A 21,146-nucleotide genomic window follows, 5' to 3' on the forward strand; every position below is an offset into this window, starting at 1 on the left:
TCTTCTTCTTCTTTTTATACTGCTTTTCCCACACTAGTGGAGTCGCGGGTGCAAAATGCATTGCACAGTTGGATTTGGTCCTGTGTTACGGCCGGATGCCCTTCCCGACGCCAAACCTATGTGGAGGGATGTAATCTGTATTGCGTGTTTCTGTGGTGGTTGGTGGTATGGTGTGTTGTATGGGTATGAAATGGAGTGTGTTGGGACATGCACAAACAACCAGTCCCCGAGCAAGAAGAATTAATCAGGAGCGAGTAAAATCCCCCGACCCGGCCGGGAATCGAACCCGGGACCCTCTGAACCAGAGGGTAGTATGCTGACCATTCAGCCAACGAGTCACTTATTCAACCATCATTAACTTTCACTTACTCCCGAATAAAAATAATACAATTACAATTACGTTAATAATACAACTGCAAATGCACTTTCACGAATAGCGTTGACGGCACTGGTAAATGACGTAAAGGAAAGTTACCGGTAAACTAGCAAGCCCATTAAATGCTCCTTAAAGTACCCCTACATAATTTCCATAATAACTACATTGACCGTCATAATTTTTCGGACAGGCAGAGTTCCTTTATATTGAACATAAAACGATTAATAAGAAACATATATAGTTTGCTTACTCCAGAATGAATGGTTACACATACAGATACCACAAATAAATATGCACTTCATTTCATGTTACACAGAAATTATGAAACTTATGAATGTAGGTAATTACAATAATACATAAATATTCGGACTAAAATACAAGTACAACAGAAACATGAAGGATGGAGTCCATGTAGGAATATTCATACTTCGTTATTCTTCCCTTCTTGCGAAGCACTCCAGTCAGGCGCCTCGGCATGTTTTCCACGAGTTTTCTTGTGGTTGAATGGGACAATCTTTCCCACTCCTCTTGCAGTCGTTTCTTCACGTCAGCTTTGGAATTTATGAGAAGTTTCCGGATGTTGTTTTCCAGTATATCCCATAAAATCTCTATGGGGTTAATGTCAGAACTTTGCGGGGGAGGATTCACAACTTTAGGACAGTTGTACAACAACCATACCTGTACATTATAGGCCGTATGTTTCGGGTTGTTGTCCTGATAACATTTAAAACAGTCCCCCACTCCCGTATTTTCTATACTTTTCTTCAGGTTGTTTTTAAAAATGTGAAGATACTGGCGGTATTTCCATCTATAAAAACCAGCTCACCTACTCCTTGAGCCGACATACAGCCCCAAACCATAACATGTCCCCCTTCATATTTTATCGTTGCCTTCATATTTCTTTCTTCAAACTCTTTAATAGGCTGTCTACAACCTATGATCTGAACCAAAAACGCTGCATTTCGATTCATCGCAGAAAATTAGTGTCTTCCACCAGTTCATGTCTTTGCTAAGATGCTCCTTAGCAAATCGTTGTCGCTTGATCCTATTTATTTCGTTGATATAGGGCTTCCTTCTTGCAGTTCGCTCGTGATAATCACTTCTGTATAACACCCTCCGGATTGTACTTCTTTCCAAACTCGCTCTCAGCTGCAGCAGCAATGAATAGTGGTTGTAGTAAAACGTGGATTTTGTTTTCACTTTTCTTACCACTGCCCTGTCTTCTCTGCTAGTAAGGACCCTCGGGTGACCTGTCTGTGGCAGATTTTCAACTCTGGCATGAAATTTGTATCGGCAGATATTATCATTAACGGTACTTTTCTTCATGTTCAGCAAATCTGCGATTTGTCGACATGTATTCCATTTTCATGATGGAATATTACTAATTGCCTTTGATCAAATGTACTGTTCTCCCCTCTGCGTCCCATTTCACTCAGGAATTGTTGCGTCTGCTTTGTGCATGAGGAAGGCAGCGCCTGCACAGCGGATAACAAGTGCAAAGCATGCCTTGAGTAACTACACATCTCCTGTCTGAAAAAATATTGACAAGCAAATTTTCGTATCTCAAATAAGTAAAAAGTATTATTACTTTGTAAACTCCTCTACAGTAAGAATCTCAATTGGAGAATTACTGTACCTAGGAAGTGCATTAAATTCAGAGTTAAGTTATTATGGGCGTATGGCAACAAGTTAGAAACATATATACAAGTACACAATATTTAAAAATATACACAGACAAGAAACATGTTTCTTGAGAGCAAGATTTAGTTATAGTGGAATGTCCAGTTGGGTGATCCACTGCATGGCTTCCTCTGTTGGTTCCGAAAAGTCACTCGGGCTACCTGTGTAGGAACGTCGTATACATTCACTTACAATATTGGGGATCGTCTGCCGAGAGGCACCACAGTCGCACCCTGGTGATGAAATATATGTCCACTTATAAAGGGCATCCCTGCATCGTCCATGATTTGTTCTCACTCGATTCAGAGTGGTCCAAAGCTTACGCGGTAGGTTATGTTCACCAGGAAGATGTTTACCAGAAAATATGTGTAAGGAACTGTCTGTGGCAACTTTCCAGCGACTTCATTCTTCTAAAGGGTGAAAATTCCCATCAGCCAATGTGACAGCATCACGCAAAGGTGGATGACGTGACTTGAGCCTCGTAGCCTTGAGAGCGGGAATATCATCCAAAACAGGGAGTTCAGGGTTCATTTCTGTCTTCTTGTACTCTCGAATGAGAGCATTTGATCTTCTTAAATCAGGTGGCATTATACCTGACAGAATTGGGAGTTCAGTAATTTCGAATTTATTACCCGTGCTTTCTTTAATAACAAAAAATCTGACTGTCAATGTACAATGCGAAAATATTCCTTGGAGTTTTTTTTTTTTTTTTTTTACAAGTTGCTTTACGTCGCACCGACACAGATAGGTCTTATAGCGACGATGGGGCAGGAAGGGGCTAGAAGTGGGAAGGAAGCGGCCGTGGCCTTAATTAAGGTACATCCCCAGCATTTGCCTGGTATGAAAATGGGAAACCACGGAAAACCATCTTCAGGGCTGCCGAGAGTGGGGTTCGAAACCACTATCTCCCGAATACTGGATACTGGCCGCACTTAGCGACTGCAGCTATCGAGCTCGGTAGATCCCTTCCTTACACGACTTTCTTTGATATTGTCTATGTCTGTGAGACTCTGGATAAATCAGTCCTGCTCGTTCTTAGTTACCATGCCGTGGAATTGGGTGAATACGTCAATACAGTTAGCTTCGCCAATATTCTCCAAACACTTCCTTTTGCATCTTTAAACTTAGGTCACTCACCAGATTGGCTTACTTTGAAAGTAATTTATTAATAGACAAATATTTGAAAACCTGCCGTGTACTGTATTGTGTAACAATAAATCTCTCGTATTATAACTGCTCTACAGTGAAAATATTTTGATGAAAAAGGAGGGAAATAAGAAGGTAGTTGCTTTACTGCAGGCACTGCAGCTCTCAACAGACTGTCAACAAATGACTGTTTCACTAGCGATGGCACTGGCACTGTTAAAACGGTACTCGACTGTTGTCCCTTTAACAAAATAACGATCTTTACGTGCTTGCCATAGGCTAATGAATAGAGGGCATAATGTACTTTTAACACCACATGATAAGCTCTATTACTGTAGTTTACAAAACTCACAAGTAATGAAATTTGAAAAAATGTGGCATGCCCTTTTATTAAATCATGATTCTTATAGGACCTGACAGAACTTAAGAGGATGGTTGCCCAGTTGTACTTCCTCTTAAAACCACCACCACCGAGCTCGATAGCTGCAGTCGCATAAGTGCGGCCAGTATCCAGTATTCGGGCGATAGTGTGTTCGAACCCCACTGTTGGCAGCCCTGAAGATGGTTTTCCGTGGTTTCCCATTTTCACACCAGGCAAATGCTGGGGTTGTACCTTAATTAAGGGCACGGCCGCTTCCTTCCCACTCCTAGCCCTTTCCTGTTCCATCGTCGCCATAAGACCTATCTGTGTCAGTGCGACATAAAGCATCTTGCAAAAAAACCACCACCACTATCACCTGGCGGAACTAATCTACCATTTTAGTATACACTGATGAGCAATTTAATTAGAGATAGCTGCCGTTTTGGCAAAATGACGCTGTGGTCGGCTCGGCGAATAGTTCGGCGTGGCACATGAGTACAACGTGTTGTTGACTGATTTGGATGGTAAGAGCTAATAAACGGTTCACAGTGCAACAGATTACTGGCGAATTCAGTGCTGGATAACAACGAAGTGTGAGCAGCTATACAATCCAGGACTACAGAAGCCACCGTCCCACTTGGGTACCACCGCTCACCGCACGTCACAAGGTTCAGAGAAAGACATTGGCACTGGAACACCACCGTTGAACTCTCAAACCATAGAGAAAGATCGCCTGGTCAAATGAGTCGTGGTAGCAGTTTGTACACGCTGATGGCAGGGTACGAACACGTCACTAAATATTCGAGGCAGAGGATTCTCTTGTCACCAGGATCAAGTTTAGGCCGGGGGTGGTTGTGTAATCGTATGGTGACTGATCACGTAGAATGAAAAGGGACGCCTGGTACATCTGACAACGTCCCTCACCGACGAACGAGGTGGAACCTGCTGTCAGATCATGTCCACCAATTTCTTCACCTCCAGCATACTACAAGAGGCCAATACGTACAGTAAGACTGCACCGTCCAGTCGCTCCCCGAATTGTGGTTGATTTGTTCGATGGACACTCCATGGACATGAGGATGCTTGCTTGTTCCCCAAGGTCACTCGACATTCTGGCCAGCTCGATTCCGCTCCACAAAATACCACCATTTTCAACACATCTTTGCAGTTTGTCTAACCACACCTGTCTGAAAATGCACTCAAGGAACCCCAAGGCCGAAGGGCTATAATCTGCTCCGCCCGATTCATCGAGACGAGTGGTCTGTCTATGGAGGGTGGGTAGTCGTAATGGGATATTATAACTTCCCACGTTTCGGGTATCTTGTGGAGTCCCTGTCACACCGCATTGCCATCGTCATCAAGGTGAAAGGGGCTGCTACACGCAACTAGCCAGGTATCTCTAATTCAATTGTTCATCAGTGCATGCCCCAGATTAACACTATATAGTGAATGTAAAGCACGAATGTGGTATTTGATATACAATACAAAGCTGTTTTGTCACATATTAACATAACACAATACAAGTCGTTTCATGTTTAGTAAACCACGCAAGTTAATTAGGTACTGTCCTGTGTGTGATACATTCCTGCAATCGACCGAGGAAACTATTCATTATCGACACTAGCATTTCATGTGAAATGCCTGGACCACTTCCCTGACAAATCTCTTCAGTGTCTCAGAGTAAAGGATACGTGTAGCAAGCGCTCAGCTTTAAGGGTGCGCACCTACCGCTGCCTTGCTACTGCTCTGCCATTATTTTTAAAATACGCTTCAAACACAAAAGCGCAATGTGCAGAGATCCAGCGATCCCTTGTTACTGTAGTTTAGAAAACTGTGGGTACATCAGCTAGTTCTCATATAAAATACTTGATCAAATGATATACCGCACATTTTCTCACTTTTAACGAACAGTACTATGCTGCCGATCTAACAGTCCTAAGTTCCAGAGCTGGAATGACCAGGTCGCAGACAGCCGTGAACACACTTTTGTTTTCTGGGGCGGGGGAGGGGGGAATAGTGGAGAGTCCCAGGGCAAAAACTATGCCCTTTTACTCATCTGTTTCCTAGGAGTACCCCATGAGTCGAAAAATCTCAATTCACTACACAGGCGGGGGGAAATACTATCTGACTTGGAGGCAAATTTTTCCTCCAAGCCAGAGGAGAAACACCCTCTTCGCTGTTAATTTGGAATAAAACAAATGTAGAATTTAATAAAAATTATGAGGAAGAACCTTTTCTTAAGAAACGGCTCTTTCCATTGTTCGATTTTTGAGTTATTTAGTGAATTGTGGTGCTATAATTTGGAATAGGCCAAAATTGTAATTCTAGACCAGGTCATAAGTGAGCCTCTGCCACATTATATCGTGAAGTGTGCACACTGATCATTCCAATCAGCGCGTCAGAGTAAGGATCGAATAGCCGGAATACTATGATAAGGCAGTACGTTACGTACCAGCAGTATCAGAAGCTGTATGAACCAGAGGAATGGCATGCTAAAGAAGAAAGTTATTTAATTCCCCAGCTATTTCCCGCCAGTATTCAGGCAGGCTGTTATACTCGGTACGCAGCAGTAGGCCTAATCCCATTTATCAGAGGTGAGTGGCAGCATAGAAGACTAAGAACATCACAACAAACAATTGTCAGTGTAATGTTATTGTTGACCAAGTTTATGAGCTTTCGATATTGTAGGCCTTCACATTTAGTTTTCTTCAGACTCTGAAATACCACTTTTATCACAGTCGGTACGGTAAAACTGAATAAAACATAAATGATCGGAAGTCGTATTCTCTATAACTTTTGTTATGCAGTACTTTTCGATAAAACCAATAACATAGGTATTAATAAATTAAATTTTAGGTGCCTTCCCGTAGACTACCATTTCATCCAGGGAGAGTAAAAGTGTTTATAGCTTAGACTGTAGTTTCTTATTCCCCGACTCTATATACTGATTTTCATTAAATTCTGTTTACCCATTTTCTCGTGGCTCAGCGTTGATATGGACTTAACAAAAGTACGAATTCATGAATATCTCTGTTATAGATAAAAATGTATAAGACATAAATGATCGAAAATTTCATTCTATATAACTTTAGTTTTGTAGTATTTATCGATAGGACCATTAATAACATTAAACTACAATTTCACTCGGCGTGAATAAAATGATTTATAGCCCTAGATTGTAGTGGCTCATTGCCCGACTTTACATGCCGATTTTTATTAAATTCTCTTTAGCCGTTTTCTCGTGATACGCGTGCATACAGACAGACAGACAGAAATTACGGGAAAGTTACAGTGCATTTCCTTGTTACTGTGGACACGGCCGATAGAGAAATACCATTATTTTAAAATTCCGGGCAATGTACAGACAAAACTCTTATATATATATAGATAGATAGATACATTGCTTTTAATCGCTACATTCCTACTGACGTCATTGTAATGATCTACGCTGACTTCAGTTGGGAAAAACCACAAAGACGGTCTTTCTGAGAATTCGGTAGCGAAGCATGGGGGTACATCGGCTGGTTTGAAATACACATCGCAAATAAGTCGTGATCGTGAAAACATCCATCACAAAACAATAATTAAGAGTTTGTGTCTGTATCCATTTAAAACAAGGATAATAAAGTAACACCTAGATACCTTGTTTGTATGAAAGTTTCACAAAACTCTGATTTTAGTCCCACTATCAAATTAATAAATGAGGATGAAATATTTTTTATCTTAATTCTGGAATTCAGACATTACGAACCATCAAAATTTCTATGGGATGGCAGAGATGGGTTTGCCTGCATGGCTTTACACAGTTTTCTGATGTATCGTAGTCCAGGTGAAATGTTCAAGCTACGTGTTCATTAAGGAAGCACAAGATACAGCTACACTGAGCGCATTTCACTTGTACTGTCAACATATTTAAATTTTTCTTCATTTTTTCCCCCGAAGCCTGCTGGATTACCCCATTTAAAGTCTCAAGCGTACCCCGAGGGGTACAGTTTGAGAACCACTGTGCTAGAGTATTCTGGAAAAACTGCTGCAACTTCAGACACCAAATTAATTTAGCCACTTCAGAAGAGTAAATTCTTCATTGTTTCAAAATATTCATGGAGAATAGACTCGTGTTAAAGTAAATACGCGTCATTTCTTGGAAACTTTGAGTTAATGTTGATCTAGATATTTTTTCTTCTATTTCGGAATTTTAGTTCATGCTGACTTATGCTTTTGTTGATTTCATTATATATATGTTGTGATCTACATAGAAATACGATAAATATTTCCTTTCTTCTGTGATTGCTGATAATACTTTCATTGCAGGCCGACGGGGGCGCCGACGTTGAGTAACGGCCCGTCTTTCCGGCGCGGGCCACACTCGCGCTCCCTACTCGTCGGCGATCCGTCCCATATACCGTGTGTGACCGTTATCGTCAATAAGGACGAGAACGGCTACGGCATGAAGGTATCGGGCGACAATCCTGTCTACGTGCAGTCGGTCAAGGAAGGTAAGCACAACACTGTTATTATTATTATTATTATTATTATTATTATTATTATTATTATTTTTTTCTGAGAATTAATTAAAAACTCGCTGCATGTCGTTTCGTTGAATTTGTTAAGATATGGTTTGTGGTTAGGAGAGAACCACAATCACTATCACTCACTCAATCACTACTGATCTGCATTTAGGGCAGTCGCCCAGGTGGCAAAGTCCCTATCTGTTGTTTTCCTAGCCTTTCCTTAAATAATTTCAAAAACATTGGAAATTTATTGAACATCTCCCGTAGTAAGTTATTCCAATCCCTAACTCCCCTTCCCATAAACGAATATTTACCCCAATATGTCCACTTGAATTCCAAATTTATCTTCATTCTGTGATCTTTCCTAACTTTTAAAGACATCACTCAAACTTATTCGTCTACTATTGTCACCCACGCCATCTCTCCACTGACCTCTCGGAACATACGACGTAGTTGAGCAGCACGTCTCCTTTCTCCCAAGTTTTCCCAGCTGAAACTTTGCGATATCTTTGTAACGCTACTCTTCTGTCGGAAATCACCCAGAACACATCGAGCTGCTTTTCTTTGGATTTTTTCCAGTTCTAAGCAATCCTGGTGAGGGTCACATAAACTGGAACCATGCTCTATTAGGGGTCTTACCAGAGACTTGTATGCCCTCTCCTTTAAATCCTTACTACAACCCCTAAACACCCTCATAATCATGTGCAATCCCATTTATGTGATTACCCTAGGTACTTTCCCTAGCTGCTTACAGTGATCCCCATAAGGAACTTTCACCCCCATCAACGTAGTAATTAAAAGTGAGAGGACTTTTCGTACCTGTGAAACTCACAACCTGACTTTTAACCCTTTTAACCCCGTTTATTATCATACCATTGCCTGCTGTCCATCTCCCAACATTATCGAGGTAATTTTGCAGTTGCTCACGATCTTGTAACTTATTTCTTACTCTATACAGAATAACATCACCCACAAAAGCCTTATCTCTGATTCCACTTCTTTACACAATATCATTTATATTTATAAGAAAACATAAAGGTCCAATAATACTGCCGTGAGGAACTCCCCTCTCAACTATTACAGGGTCAGACAAAGCTTCACCTACTCTAACTCTCTGAGATCTATTTTCTAGAAATATAGAAACCCATTCAGTCACTATTTTGTCTAGTCCAGTTGCACTCATTTTTGCCAGTAGTCTCCAATGACCCACCCTATGAAATGCCTTAGACAGGTCAATCGCGATGCAGTCCATTTGACCTCTTGAATCCAGGATATCTGCTATATCTTGCTGGAATCCTACAAGTTGAGCTTCAGTGGAATAACCTTTCCTAAACCCAAACTGACTTCTATCGAACCAGTTATTTATTTCACAATCACGTGTAATATAATCGGAAAGAATGCTTTTCCTAAGCTTACATGCAACGCATGTCAAACTGACTGGCCTGTAATTTTCAGCTTTATGTCTATCATCCTTTCGTTTATACAGAGGGGCTATTATAGCAACTCTCCATTCATTTGGTATAGCTCCTTTATGCAGACAAAAATCAAATAAGTACTTCCAATATGGTATTATATCCCAACCCATTGGCTTAGTATATCCCCAGACATCTTACCAATTCCAACTGTTTTTGTAGGTTTCAAATTTGTATTTTATTGTAAATGTCATTGTTATCATAGGTAAGTTTTAACCCTTCTTTAGTATTAGTCACCTCTTCTATCTGGACATTGTCGTTGTAACCAACAATGTTTACATACTGTTGACTGAATACTTCTGCCTTTTGAAGATCCTCACATACACACTCTCCTTGTTCATTAATGATTCCTGGAATGACCTTCTTGGAACCTGTTTCTACCTTAAAGTACCTATACATACCTTTCCATTATTCAGTAAAATTTGTATGACCGCCAGTTATGCTTGTCATCACGTTATCCTTAGCTAACTTCTTTACTAGATTCAATTTCCTAATAAGTTCCTTCAATTTCTCCTTACTTCCACAGGCATTTCTATTTCTTTCCAATCTGCACCTCCTTCTTAGTCTCTTTATTTCTCTGTTATATTAGAGTGGATATTTACCATTCCTTACCACTCTTAAAGGTACAAACCTGTTTTCAAATTCCTCAACAGTTGCTTTAAAAACTCCCTCTTTGCCTGTTTTTATCAGCTATATGATACTGCTTAATAGTCCTACTTTTAAGACTTTCCTTTCTATTACATTTATTTTTATTTACGGCAAAAACAGCTTCGTGATCACTAATACCATCTATTACTTCGGGTTCTCTATAGAGCTCATCTTATTTTACCAGCACCATTTTCAGAATATTCTTCCGTCTAGTTAGTTCCATCACTTTCTGAATCTGCTGTCCTTCCCATATTAACTTATTTGGCATTTGTTGGTCATGATTCCTGTCGTTCACATTACCTTCCCAATTGAAATTTGGTAAATTGAGTTCACCCGCTACAATCACAATTCTTTCCATGTCGTTTCCCACATAGCTGATTATCTCACCAAATATTTCTGAATGAGCGTCAGCGCTACCCTTCCAGGGTCTGTACACTCCCAAGACATCAAGTTGCCTATTATCTTTAGAAAATAGGAATGAGCCTTACACCTAGAATTTCATGTTTGTCATCTTTAATTTTTTTGTAGCTTACAAATTCTTCTGTCACCAGAATGAATACTTCCCCTCCTACCGTTCCTATCCTATATCTCTACGATCCACACTCCAGTTCCGCGAGATAAATTTTCGTCTCATTGAAACTTTCTAAGAATAATAATCTTCCTTATAACACCACCCGCCTGGTGGCCATGACTGTTTAGGCGCTGAGGTCTAAAACGGTCTGACCCCAAAGTCTCGTTGGTCGAAAAAATTATCACCATCAGAATGTTGGCCGGCAGGGTAGGGGAGGTGGTGGTATACAATTTCTAATCACTAGATTGCGTGCCAAAAGCCTGGATTAAATTCCGAACCTCTCCGCAGTGCGCATATGGAGTGAGGGCATATGACGCTCTTGATGGTGATTCGTCCGTCGTATGGCGACGTTAAGCCTTGAGCAGACCCCTTGGCGCTATTCGACAGGAGTAGGCTATGTGCCGGCACCGGGCACCCTCTCCCTACTATCATATATCACGTCATCCCATTAATTCCTCTGATGACGTTGACGTCAGGAAGGACATCCGGTCATAAAAACCCGCCACGGCAGATTCATCTCACCTCATGCCCGACCCCGTAAGAAAAAATCGGGACAAGGGTTGGACTAACAACATGACACCGCAGACTATGTTGAAAGGAAGGGCATAAGTTCAGACGTTTTGAGCATTCTTTAACAGTCTTCAGTATTCTCAAACGGAAAACGCGTTAATGCAGGAATTCTTTTTAAAAGTTTGTCGTGGAATATAACATATGATGAGATACAACACACTGCCGTTCTGTCTCCAGTGAGTATGAGTCACGGAGTACATTGGTGGCAAGATTTGAGTTGTGTTATAATTATCCTCGCCTTGTGAGAGAAGCTAGTCTTAGAAAAATCCAAAATATCGGTACCACGAACCTGCTACGCTGCCCTTTGTATTTCTAGCACAGTCCGAGTCAGGATGCCCCGTTTATTGAAGAATACAGCAATCATACTTTTCTTCACTGACCTTGACTTTCGCACAGTCACAGGTGTACCCTCATGTTCAAACAGCCACACCTTGTTCTGGGATTTTCTTGGGACATCGTAATAATAAAGCCAAGTTTCGTCGCCTGTAATGATGCTATTGACGTTACGCGAAGTCCCATTTTCAAACTATTTTAGCATTTTGGGCACCATTTCACTCGATGTGTCCTTTGTTCCTCTGAAAGTGAATGGGGCACCCGTAGGGAACAAACCTTTCTAACATGGAGATGGTCGTGTATAATTGAATGAATAGCTGGTACAGGGATGTGGAGGGGCTCTTCTACCTGCCGATATGTCAACCGCCTCTCTCCCTGCAACATTTTCCTCACAGATTCAATGTTTTCCTCAGTCACTGATTCAGACGGTCGCCCAGAACGAGGATCGTCTTCAACGCCAAAATTTCCCCTGTGGAACTCTTTGTACCAGCGGAAAATTGTTGTCCGATGTGGACAGTCTTTCCCCAGCACAGGAGTCATTTCGTCCAGGCACTGGTCAACAGTTAATCCACGAGCAAAATTGTAGCGGAAAATTGCGCGATATTCACCTTTAGACCACACTGACAACTTAACTTGCGTTCAATCCCACTGCTTGGTAACAACTGGTGTGAAGGTCGCGCCTTGCTGTCTTCTAGACCGGTTTTCACCCCTCTTTTCATCCCTCACCATAAAAGGGGTGTCCAGCCAACCGTTTTTGCATATTGCAAAACTTTCCTATGCCCTTTATAAAATACCTCTCGCGGACCAAACACACAACACCCTGTGGGTGGGGGACGCAGACGAAGAATACACCCACGGTATACTCTGCCTGTCGTAAGAGGCGACTAAAAGGGGCGACCAAGGGATGACTGTATTAGAACCATGAAACTACTTGTGATTAGCACCACCACGCGTGGAACACCCTGGGTCGCTTTTACTTGCGCGTAGTATCACTATGTTAGGTACCAAATAGGTTGATGATTACTAGCAATAGAGTACGTTGACGGCTTCTACAGTACCTGTGATTCGTACCCCTATATGCGCAACATGGGATTAGCGACACCATGGTTCTGCCTTGCCTATGCTTAGTACCCACTATGTGAGGAACACCACGGGATAGAGCGGGTCCCTGTGGTTAGACCACTTATGTGAGGATCGCCATAGGTTTGCGTTGGCTGTAAATAAGGCCGCAGTGTGCGAAACACCATAGGTCTGTGTTACATGTGCGAATTTTATCACCTGTTAGTAGTATCGTAATGTGTGGAATACCGCGAGTCTACGCTACTTTTGATTAGTTCCGCAACATGACAAATAGCATGGTTCTATTTTCCTAGCGATAAGTACCATTTTGAGGGGCCGATGACTTGGATTTTGGACCTTTTTCGACTACAGGCATCATCGATTCAGTATTGTGCTTTCGACGCAATCCTTGGTCATTAATACGATTATTTAACGCTAGTTTCTGGGAATGTGGGGTATTGCAGGTCGGATCCACTGATTGTTTTGACTTCATATCGATCCATTCATTCTGACGTTTTCGAATCTGGTCAGTGGAAGATTCTGGATTTTTAAATTGTAATAATATTTCGTCTCATTTCGTACCATTAGGGGCCAATGACCTCGATGTTAGGCCCCTTTAAATCACTAGGATCATCATCATCAGTATATCGGTACAGAGCAGGTAAATGGCAGTATTGCTCGTCTTCTTCTTCTTATGCCGCTTTTCCCACATCTGGGGAAATTGCAAATTGTGTTTTACGGACTGATTTCCTTCCCAACGCCAACCCTATATGGAGGGAGGTAACCACTATTGCGTGTTTCTGTGACGGTTGGTAGTGTAGTGTATTATCTGAATATGAAGAGGAAAGTGTTCAGACAAACACAGGCATCCAGTCCCCGCGCCAGAAGAATTATGCAGACGCGATTAAAATCCCCGACTCGGCCGGGAATTGAACCCGGGACTCTCTGAGCCGAAGACCTCAACGCTGGTCATCCGGCTGAAGAGTAGGTCAGAACAGGTAAATGCCAATATAGGCGAAATATGGTAGTCATCGTAGGAATATAAAATTGGTTAACTTACGGCTGGTCTATGGTTGATGAGTATTCTTCACTAGAACGGCTGCTGAACAAAGAATATCCATGATAGGTGAAAGATAAAAAGCATAAAATACTTAATGGAAAAAATTAAACCTGGAATATTGAACTGAAAGGACGAAAAAGAGAGGAAGTTGGTAGTCTACAAGTCAGTGGAAACAATGTCCGGCTCAGCTTGGCGCGTGTTAACCAACACCATCTCACTGTCTCTGGTGTGAGTGACATATACTTTGACACGTATAATAACTGACCTTGAATTTTGATACCCAATGAGATATGTTTAATAGAATTAACTCCGGAAGGTGATTAGTTGAAATCACAGCCTTCATTGTGAACAAAAAGGGTAGGACTAGAAGAGTCCTTTCATTTTCATCTTTCGCCTCTCGTTGAGCAGCCCCTCTAGTGAGGAGTACTCATTAACTAGTGATCCGTCGTAATTTAACCAAATTCATATTCGTATGATATCCAGCAGATTATTACTCGTAGCACCGGAAGCTTAGAGTAAGATACTCCTGGTTTGGTAGCCAATATGTACGGTATATGCAGTATGAAGCTCCTATTATTGACTTTCAGTACGTCAGATAAGGGCAAGGTGGGTAGTTCTTCCTCGACCGGTTTTTACTCGTCGTGTAATGATTGACGGAAAAGATCCTTTTGTGTACTTTTGGCCAAATAAATGGATCAGTTATTAGCCACATGGAAAACAAGGAGAGGTTTTAAAATCTCTGACATCCCTGGTGATTGAACATTGGTTTTTCCAATTCGAAACCTAACGTGCTTTTTCATTCAGTTGCCATGGATCACCGAATAATCAAAGAACAAATATTTCCTCCGTCTTCGTAAGCCGTAATGGAGTCCATCATTCGCTGTTTTCTCTGAGGAGTCTGGGCCATGATCAGTTACTCCTTAAAGAAACCTCTTTTTAAATTAATTTAAACGCTGTTTTTACAATTGTGTTTTACGTCGCGCCTACACAGATAGGTCTTTTATTAATGCTATTTGTTCGGGGCGTCGACCTATAGAGATATTTTGCCCCTACTTGCACCATGTGATATGAGCCTGCGTGCAATTGGAATGGAGGAAGTGTAGAGTATTGAATGTGAGGAAAGGAACGTTAAGGACGACATAAACACCCAGTCCCCAGGCCAAGGATATTAATCATTTACAATTATAAACCCCTGACCCAGCCGGGAATCGAACGCGGGGCCGCCGGATGATAGGCGGACGCGTTGCCCCCTACACCGCGGGGCCGGACCCTTAAGGCGACGACGGGGTAGGAAAGGCTTAGGAGTGGGAAATAAGCGGCCATGGCCTTAATTAAGGTACAGCCCCAGCATTTGCCTGGTGTGAAATTGGGAAACCATGGAAAACCATCTTCAGGGCTGACGACAGTTGGGCTTGAACCTATTATCTCCCGGATGCAAGCTCACAGCTGCACGGCCCTAACAGTACGGCCAACTCGCCCGGTAATTTAAACGCTCAACTGTGTTCTCACTTCGTAGCTAGTTCGCAAACCTTTTGCGATCCTTTGGCCAGCCCCGCTGGACAAGGCGTATTCCTTTAGTTATTGGTTATTTACTCCTGTACGGGAAGTTTCCGCTAATGTCATCTTATGAGTAAACTTCTTAACTGCAGATTTCAGCACGTTTCTTGGTATGTTTGCGTGTTTTGAGTGGTGTGATGACTTACTCTTGTTTGTAAACAAACTTCAAATGAATCTGACTTGAACGATTCGGATATTGAAGATCTTTTGTTGGTTGATGAAGATGATTTATCCTCGGATGATAGTGAATTTGTTGACGAAGATATTAGTGAAGTTAGTGAGAGTGATATTAATGAAGAAAGTAAAATAGAAGCAGAGGGAGAAATACATTCAGCAGACGATTCTGGTTGGAAGAAGATGAAACTCACCAGGTAATTATTTCAAACATTATAACTTCACAGTTCCTAATCCTGGTATTCAGTTATCAGGCTCTGCAGTTCCCACAGACGCTGTCGGATTTTTCTCATTATTTATTCCGACGAGCTTTGACTGAAATAGTGAATGAAACAAATCGATATGCAGCTGCGAAGCTTGCTTATGTTCCCTTGAGAAGCAAATCTATCTGGTGGTCATGGAAAGAAGTAACATTGACAGAAATGAAAGCATTTTTAGGTGTTACGTTGAATGTGGCATTGGATAATAAATCTGATGTAATAAAGGAATACTTTTTTGAGAAATCCAAAACAGGATTGTGCAGTGTGTAGTGACCGAAAAGGAAAAGGGCAGAGACAAGGAACACTTTTCTTTGTTTTTTGTAAAACATGCTCCAGAAATCCGGGGCTTCACCCCACTGAGTGTTTTGAAAAATATCATGGCTTGGTGAAATGTCGACCTTGAACAACATACCATTTGACTGTATTCACTCTGTCCATGAAACTGTCTTTAAAATTTAGTTTACTTATTTTTTTCCTGAATAAGTGATTTCCCTTGTAAACTATATTGGACCAGCTGTGGTGCATTGAGCAGAAATAAAAGGACTGCAAAAGGTTGATACGGGGATTTCAAATTAAAACTCTGCCGGCTGCAGAGACTTCGTAGCGAGCGAGCGCTCCCGATTAACACAGCGACAAATTGCCGCTAATGGGCTGAGTGCTGACTAATGACAGACAAATGTTTCCCGTTTCCTTTCTCTACTTGATTCACTTTGTTACCTGTTTTGTGATGGTTCGACGGCTAAGAAAAGTAGAATGCGTATTTTAAACTTTATTCCGCTCGTCGGACTCGAAGGGAATTTATTAAAATATTTCCAGTTAATCAACCTTCACGAACTGTGATCGGAAAATTGGTAAGGAAATTTGAATCCACTGGTTCAGTGCCCGATAAAAAAGAATATTTAAAAAACTCGTGAACACAAGAAAATGCTTACTCGTGTTCGCAAGCAGAAATGAAGAGAAAGAAACAAGAATAGGAAAAGTTTCATAAATGTTACTTTTTATGATGTATAAGGAAACTTAAATTCACCCACCATGAAAAACGGTAACAGTAGGACGAAGTCAGGTGATGGAGGATTTATTAGATTAGGAAAGTCTTAATGGAAGTAGGTGAATATTGTTGCTTGGGTAGAAGAGTAAGTAATGATGGCAGAAGTAAGGATATAAAATGCAGACTAGCACAAGCAAGGAGGACCTTTCCTGAAACAAGAAATTTGCTCACTTCATACATTGGTATAGAAATGAGAAAGCTGTTTTTGAAGACTTTCTTCTGAAACTTTGCATTATATGGAAGTGAAACATGGATGATAACTAGCTCAGAAAGAACATAGAAGCTTTTGAAATGTGGTGTTACAGGAGAATGGCCGGTGAGATGGGTGGATCGATTCACGGATGAAGCGATACTGAATCGAATTGTTGAGACGAGGTCGATTTGGCTGAATTTGACGAGATGATGGGATAAAATGATAAGGACACATCTTACGACACCCAGGGCTAGTTCATTTGTTGTTGAGGGAAGTTTAGGACTTAAGAACGGTAGGGCTAGACCAAGGTATGAATATGACAAGCAGATTAGAGCAGAAGTAGGATGTAGTAGTTACGTAGAAATGAAAATGTTGGCACATGATAGGGTGACATGGAGAGCTGCATCAAACCAGTCTATAACTGATTACTCAAACAAGAAATTTAATATTGGATTTGGTTCTCCCATATCTGATTTATGTTCATTTTGTATAACAAAGAAGATGTAAATTAAGAAAAACTAATGAGAATGAAAACAGAAACTCATAACGGAATATAGACTACACAGGCGTGCAAAGAAGTTTTACCAAATACTGAAATCGGATGACTAATCAACTCTGAAAGTTGTTCTGGACATGAAGCAGAATAAACCCTTACCATAATTTATTGTGGGTGAGGTGTACTATGCCCGCCAGATTTGGTTGTATAGTCTGGCAATTATGATTCATGATGGGACGCTCGAGAACAACATTTACTTTTACACATGGGCTGAAATGGATCTCCTAAAGAGATCGAATGAAGGGATACCTTGCTTGGCTATCTTCTTGAAGTTATTAGAAGAGAAAATTCAGCCCTGATAGTACACAACTTTGAGATTATTATCCGATTTATGTGCCGGACAAAATAAAAATAAGACAACGTTGGTATTCTTACTATCTTACATTCAAAGAAGCCCTTTGATGTGATTGAGTTTGTATTTCCCATAAGACGGCATTAATACTTAACCCGCGGATCGAGTCTTTGGGTACATAGAAAAGAAGTACAGGAACTACGCAAATTTAAGTCCAACAGATTATTAAAGATATCGTGATCCTTAGAATTGGACAGACTGGGAACTTAGGTTAGTTTCTAGGTTAAGTTATAGATAATCAGATTTTGCTGACAGCAGTTAAATATCACCTTATATTACTAGTTTCTCAGTAATAATTACAATTATTTTACACAACATACACGTTACCTCTTGAACAATACTGAGTTTGAGGGAACTTCTAAACCCTTATATCTCTGTTATAATAGTCTGTCCAGTTGCATTTCAGATCTCTTGCACTACAACTTTAAAACCATAAGTCCATTAATACTTAGCTCGGAGGTCGACTTCTTTCTTGGCTTCTTCCGAACGCTGGTTTCAGCTGTCGTCCAGTTGACTCTCCAGAAGAGTAATTTAGACCCACAAGCTCGAACTCGGAACCTCTCCTCGCGTGGACTCCTAAACCTCTAGTTTAAACGTCGAAGACCGCCTTACTCCACTGAGTCTACTCTGGCTTACTAATTGAGCACCTTCCTACTGGTTCTTACACCACATCTACTGTTCTCAGACTTGAAGATTATTATTACTCTACGGACTGTCGTTGCCTGAAAGTGTTCACTCAAAACCCAATTGCTGACAGGTAGTGTCCATTCCCTGTTACAACTGCTGTCCGTGTCTATGCAGACTAATAACGGAATCTTCTCTCACGGTCCTCAACAGCCTTCCCGCACGATTTCTGACACTTCTTACGGAGCTTCTCTTGTGCGGACTTCACTCTCTCACAGAGTATCTCGAAACTCCCTTAACTGCCGTGCTTCACCTCTTATGGAGCTTCTCGCCCGCGCGCCCCGGAACTTCAGTTTTCATCACTGCAACAATTCCTTTTCGAAGCTACCATCATTCTTCTAAAAGAACTGTCGTTCTCCTACACGTGACTGATGTATAGAGATCTGATTGGACCTCGTGATTGTTCTAGAAGCCTAAGGGACAAAGTATGTTTGTACCGCGTCATAATTTACATTCTTTTTTCCATGGCCTGCGTACCATTTATTTCGGAGGTTTTCGAGAACTACCCTTTGGACATCATGTTGCGTTCTAACTCCTTGTACTAGCGTCTGCCTGATTGGAGCTTTTGTTTTACATTGTTACTACACAAGACTGGTCTTCTGCTTCCACTAAGCTTTTGCTTTATACTAAATTTTCACATAAGCTCTCCATGTACTTACTCACTACACCAGCACTAGAAGCAATATTTCTTGATGATGTTGAGATACACTTTCCTTAAATTTAAGCATAATTTTAAAATCTTCCTCTCTTGGAGGTCGTGGGTTCGGAAGTTCGCTCGAACCCGTTTCCTCCACAATAAAGGACGGAAGGGTGCATTATGACCCGCGGTCATGGCACAGGATTCTGAACAAATTTGGACAGGTGACGAAATATGGAGAGGATTGGGTCTGCAAGGATTTCAAGGATTTTTCCAAGTATGTGTTTAAATCATTACTTCAGCAAAACTTTAACGGTTTCGTGTTTCGCTATTCTGTCAAGAATGTAAATCCATTAACCATAGGACTACATATGCAGGGCTGAACTCATACTCGGCCGTATTGAAAATAAAGTTAAAACGAGTACCAACCTTCAGAATTGCTTTTACTATTTCCATTGTCAACTGTTCATTTATTTAGCGTATGGTTACATCACTAAAAATTCATATTTACAATTGCCTCATAATTACAAACTAATATCCAGACCACGAACATAGTCTTATCGATCCCTCCATCATAACCAGGCACTCGTTTGGATCGTCAGAGAAAGCTCTCGGAGGACATTCGTGAACTTTTCAGCGCCAGTCACAACTTGGAGAAGTTATTTTCTTCCACTTGTGCAGTAAATCGGCACACCTTGCCAGTGTTGGTTCTTATTCGGTTAAGAACCGACCAGATCCTGCGAAAAGCCAGGTGGCTTGGATGATATGCACGGCATCTTATAAGTTGTTCCGTAATATCGTTAATCTGCCATGTCTGTCTCCAACAGTCATGCATATATAACCCGTTGTCGACTAACATCCTTGCAGTTTCCAGGGGTGGGTGACGAAAGCGAAGCCTTCCTTTACTGATGGTTGGGATGTCTGCGTGAACAGGGAGGTGAGGATTTTTCTGTAGATTTTTTCCTCTCGTACAAGTTCTCTTTCCCGCCGCATAGAAGGAGGTGGTATGTGACTAAGTATGGGTAGCCAGAAAGTAGGTGTAGGTCTGATTGTGCCAGTTATAAGACGTATGGTATGGTTGCGCTGTGTATCAACAAGTCTTGTGTTAGGACTATTCATCCAAATTGGAGGGGAATAATTCGCAACGAAGTAAACCAGACCCAGAGCTGAAGTACTGATTGTCGATACAGAGGGTCCCTATGATGTGCCACAGAGTTTCGAGATAATGTTATTTCGAGTTTTGATTTTAGCAGCTGTTTTTAATAGGTTTTGTTTGTAACTGAGCGTTCTATCAAGCGTGACCCCTAAATATTTCGGATTTTTGTTATGTCTGAATAGCCTTCCTTCAAAGTAGACCGTGAGCTCTTTGTTGACCAAACTTGCTGGTAAGGTGAAACGTTGGAACTTCAGTTGTATCAGTCAAGAGAAGAGGCAAGACGTAAGAAGATTATTGACATTTATATCCCTCAGTGACAGTGAGCGAGCTTTCTACGACGAAGCACTCAGAACATTCCGTTCAGAGAGTCAAGAGGAACGGATATTGGACAGAAATGAAGAGGAACCATTCCTTTAGAACAATTAATGGACATGATATAGGCTTTTGGGCTTATGCCGTGTCAAGAAAATAAGGTCAAATTCTTTACGTTTCGCAGAGAACTGTGCTCTGCGTCATCAGAAAAAAATATCGACTGTCCACGAGAAAGGCTTCTTGAACAATGAGCTTTTGAAATTTAGACGTTATAGTAAAAGTGGAAATGGTACGTTCAATCGTCAACAGATAGCTCCCCGGACGAGGCACAGCGCTAGCGTTCGAAGCGGAAGCTGACCGAACCACCAGAATCAGTCTAAGAGGGTCACATAACATGTGTGCGTAACATATGACATTGACAGGTGTATGA

General features: G+C 41.3%; 1 protein-coding gene across 9 annotated transcripts in view; it reads left to right on the forward strand.

Moving 5' to 3' along the window:
• The window catches only part of RhoGEF2 (Rho guanine nucleotide exchange factor 2), a 1,252,673-nt gene that overhangs the window by 148,629 nt on the left and 1,082,898 nt on the right, over positions 1 to 21,146 (forward strand). For all 9 annotated transcript variants that reach the window (XM_067136513.2, XM_067136515.2, XM_067136508.2 and 6 more), the window contains exon 2: positions 7,875 to 8,059. In XM_067136513.2, the coding sequence (XP_066992614.2) occupies positions 7,875 to 8,059 (185 nt within the window). The remainder of the gene's footprint in view (positions 1 to 7,874; positions 8,060 to 21,146) is intronic.

Source organism: Anabrus simplex, chromosome 1 (assembly GCF_040414725.1).
Source record: "Anabrus simplex isolate iqAnaSimp1 chromosome 1, ASM4041472v1, whole genome shotgun sequence".
Classification (NCBI taxonomy): Eukaryota; Metazoa; Arthropoda; class Insecta; order Orthoptera; family Tettigoniidae; genus Anabrus; species Anabrus simplex.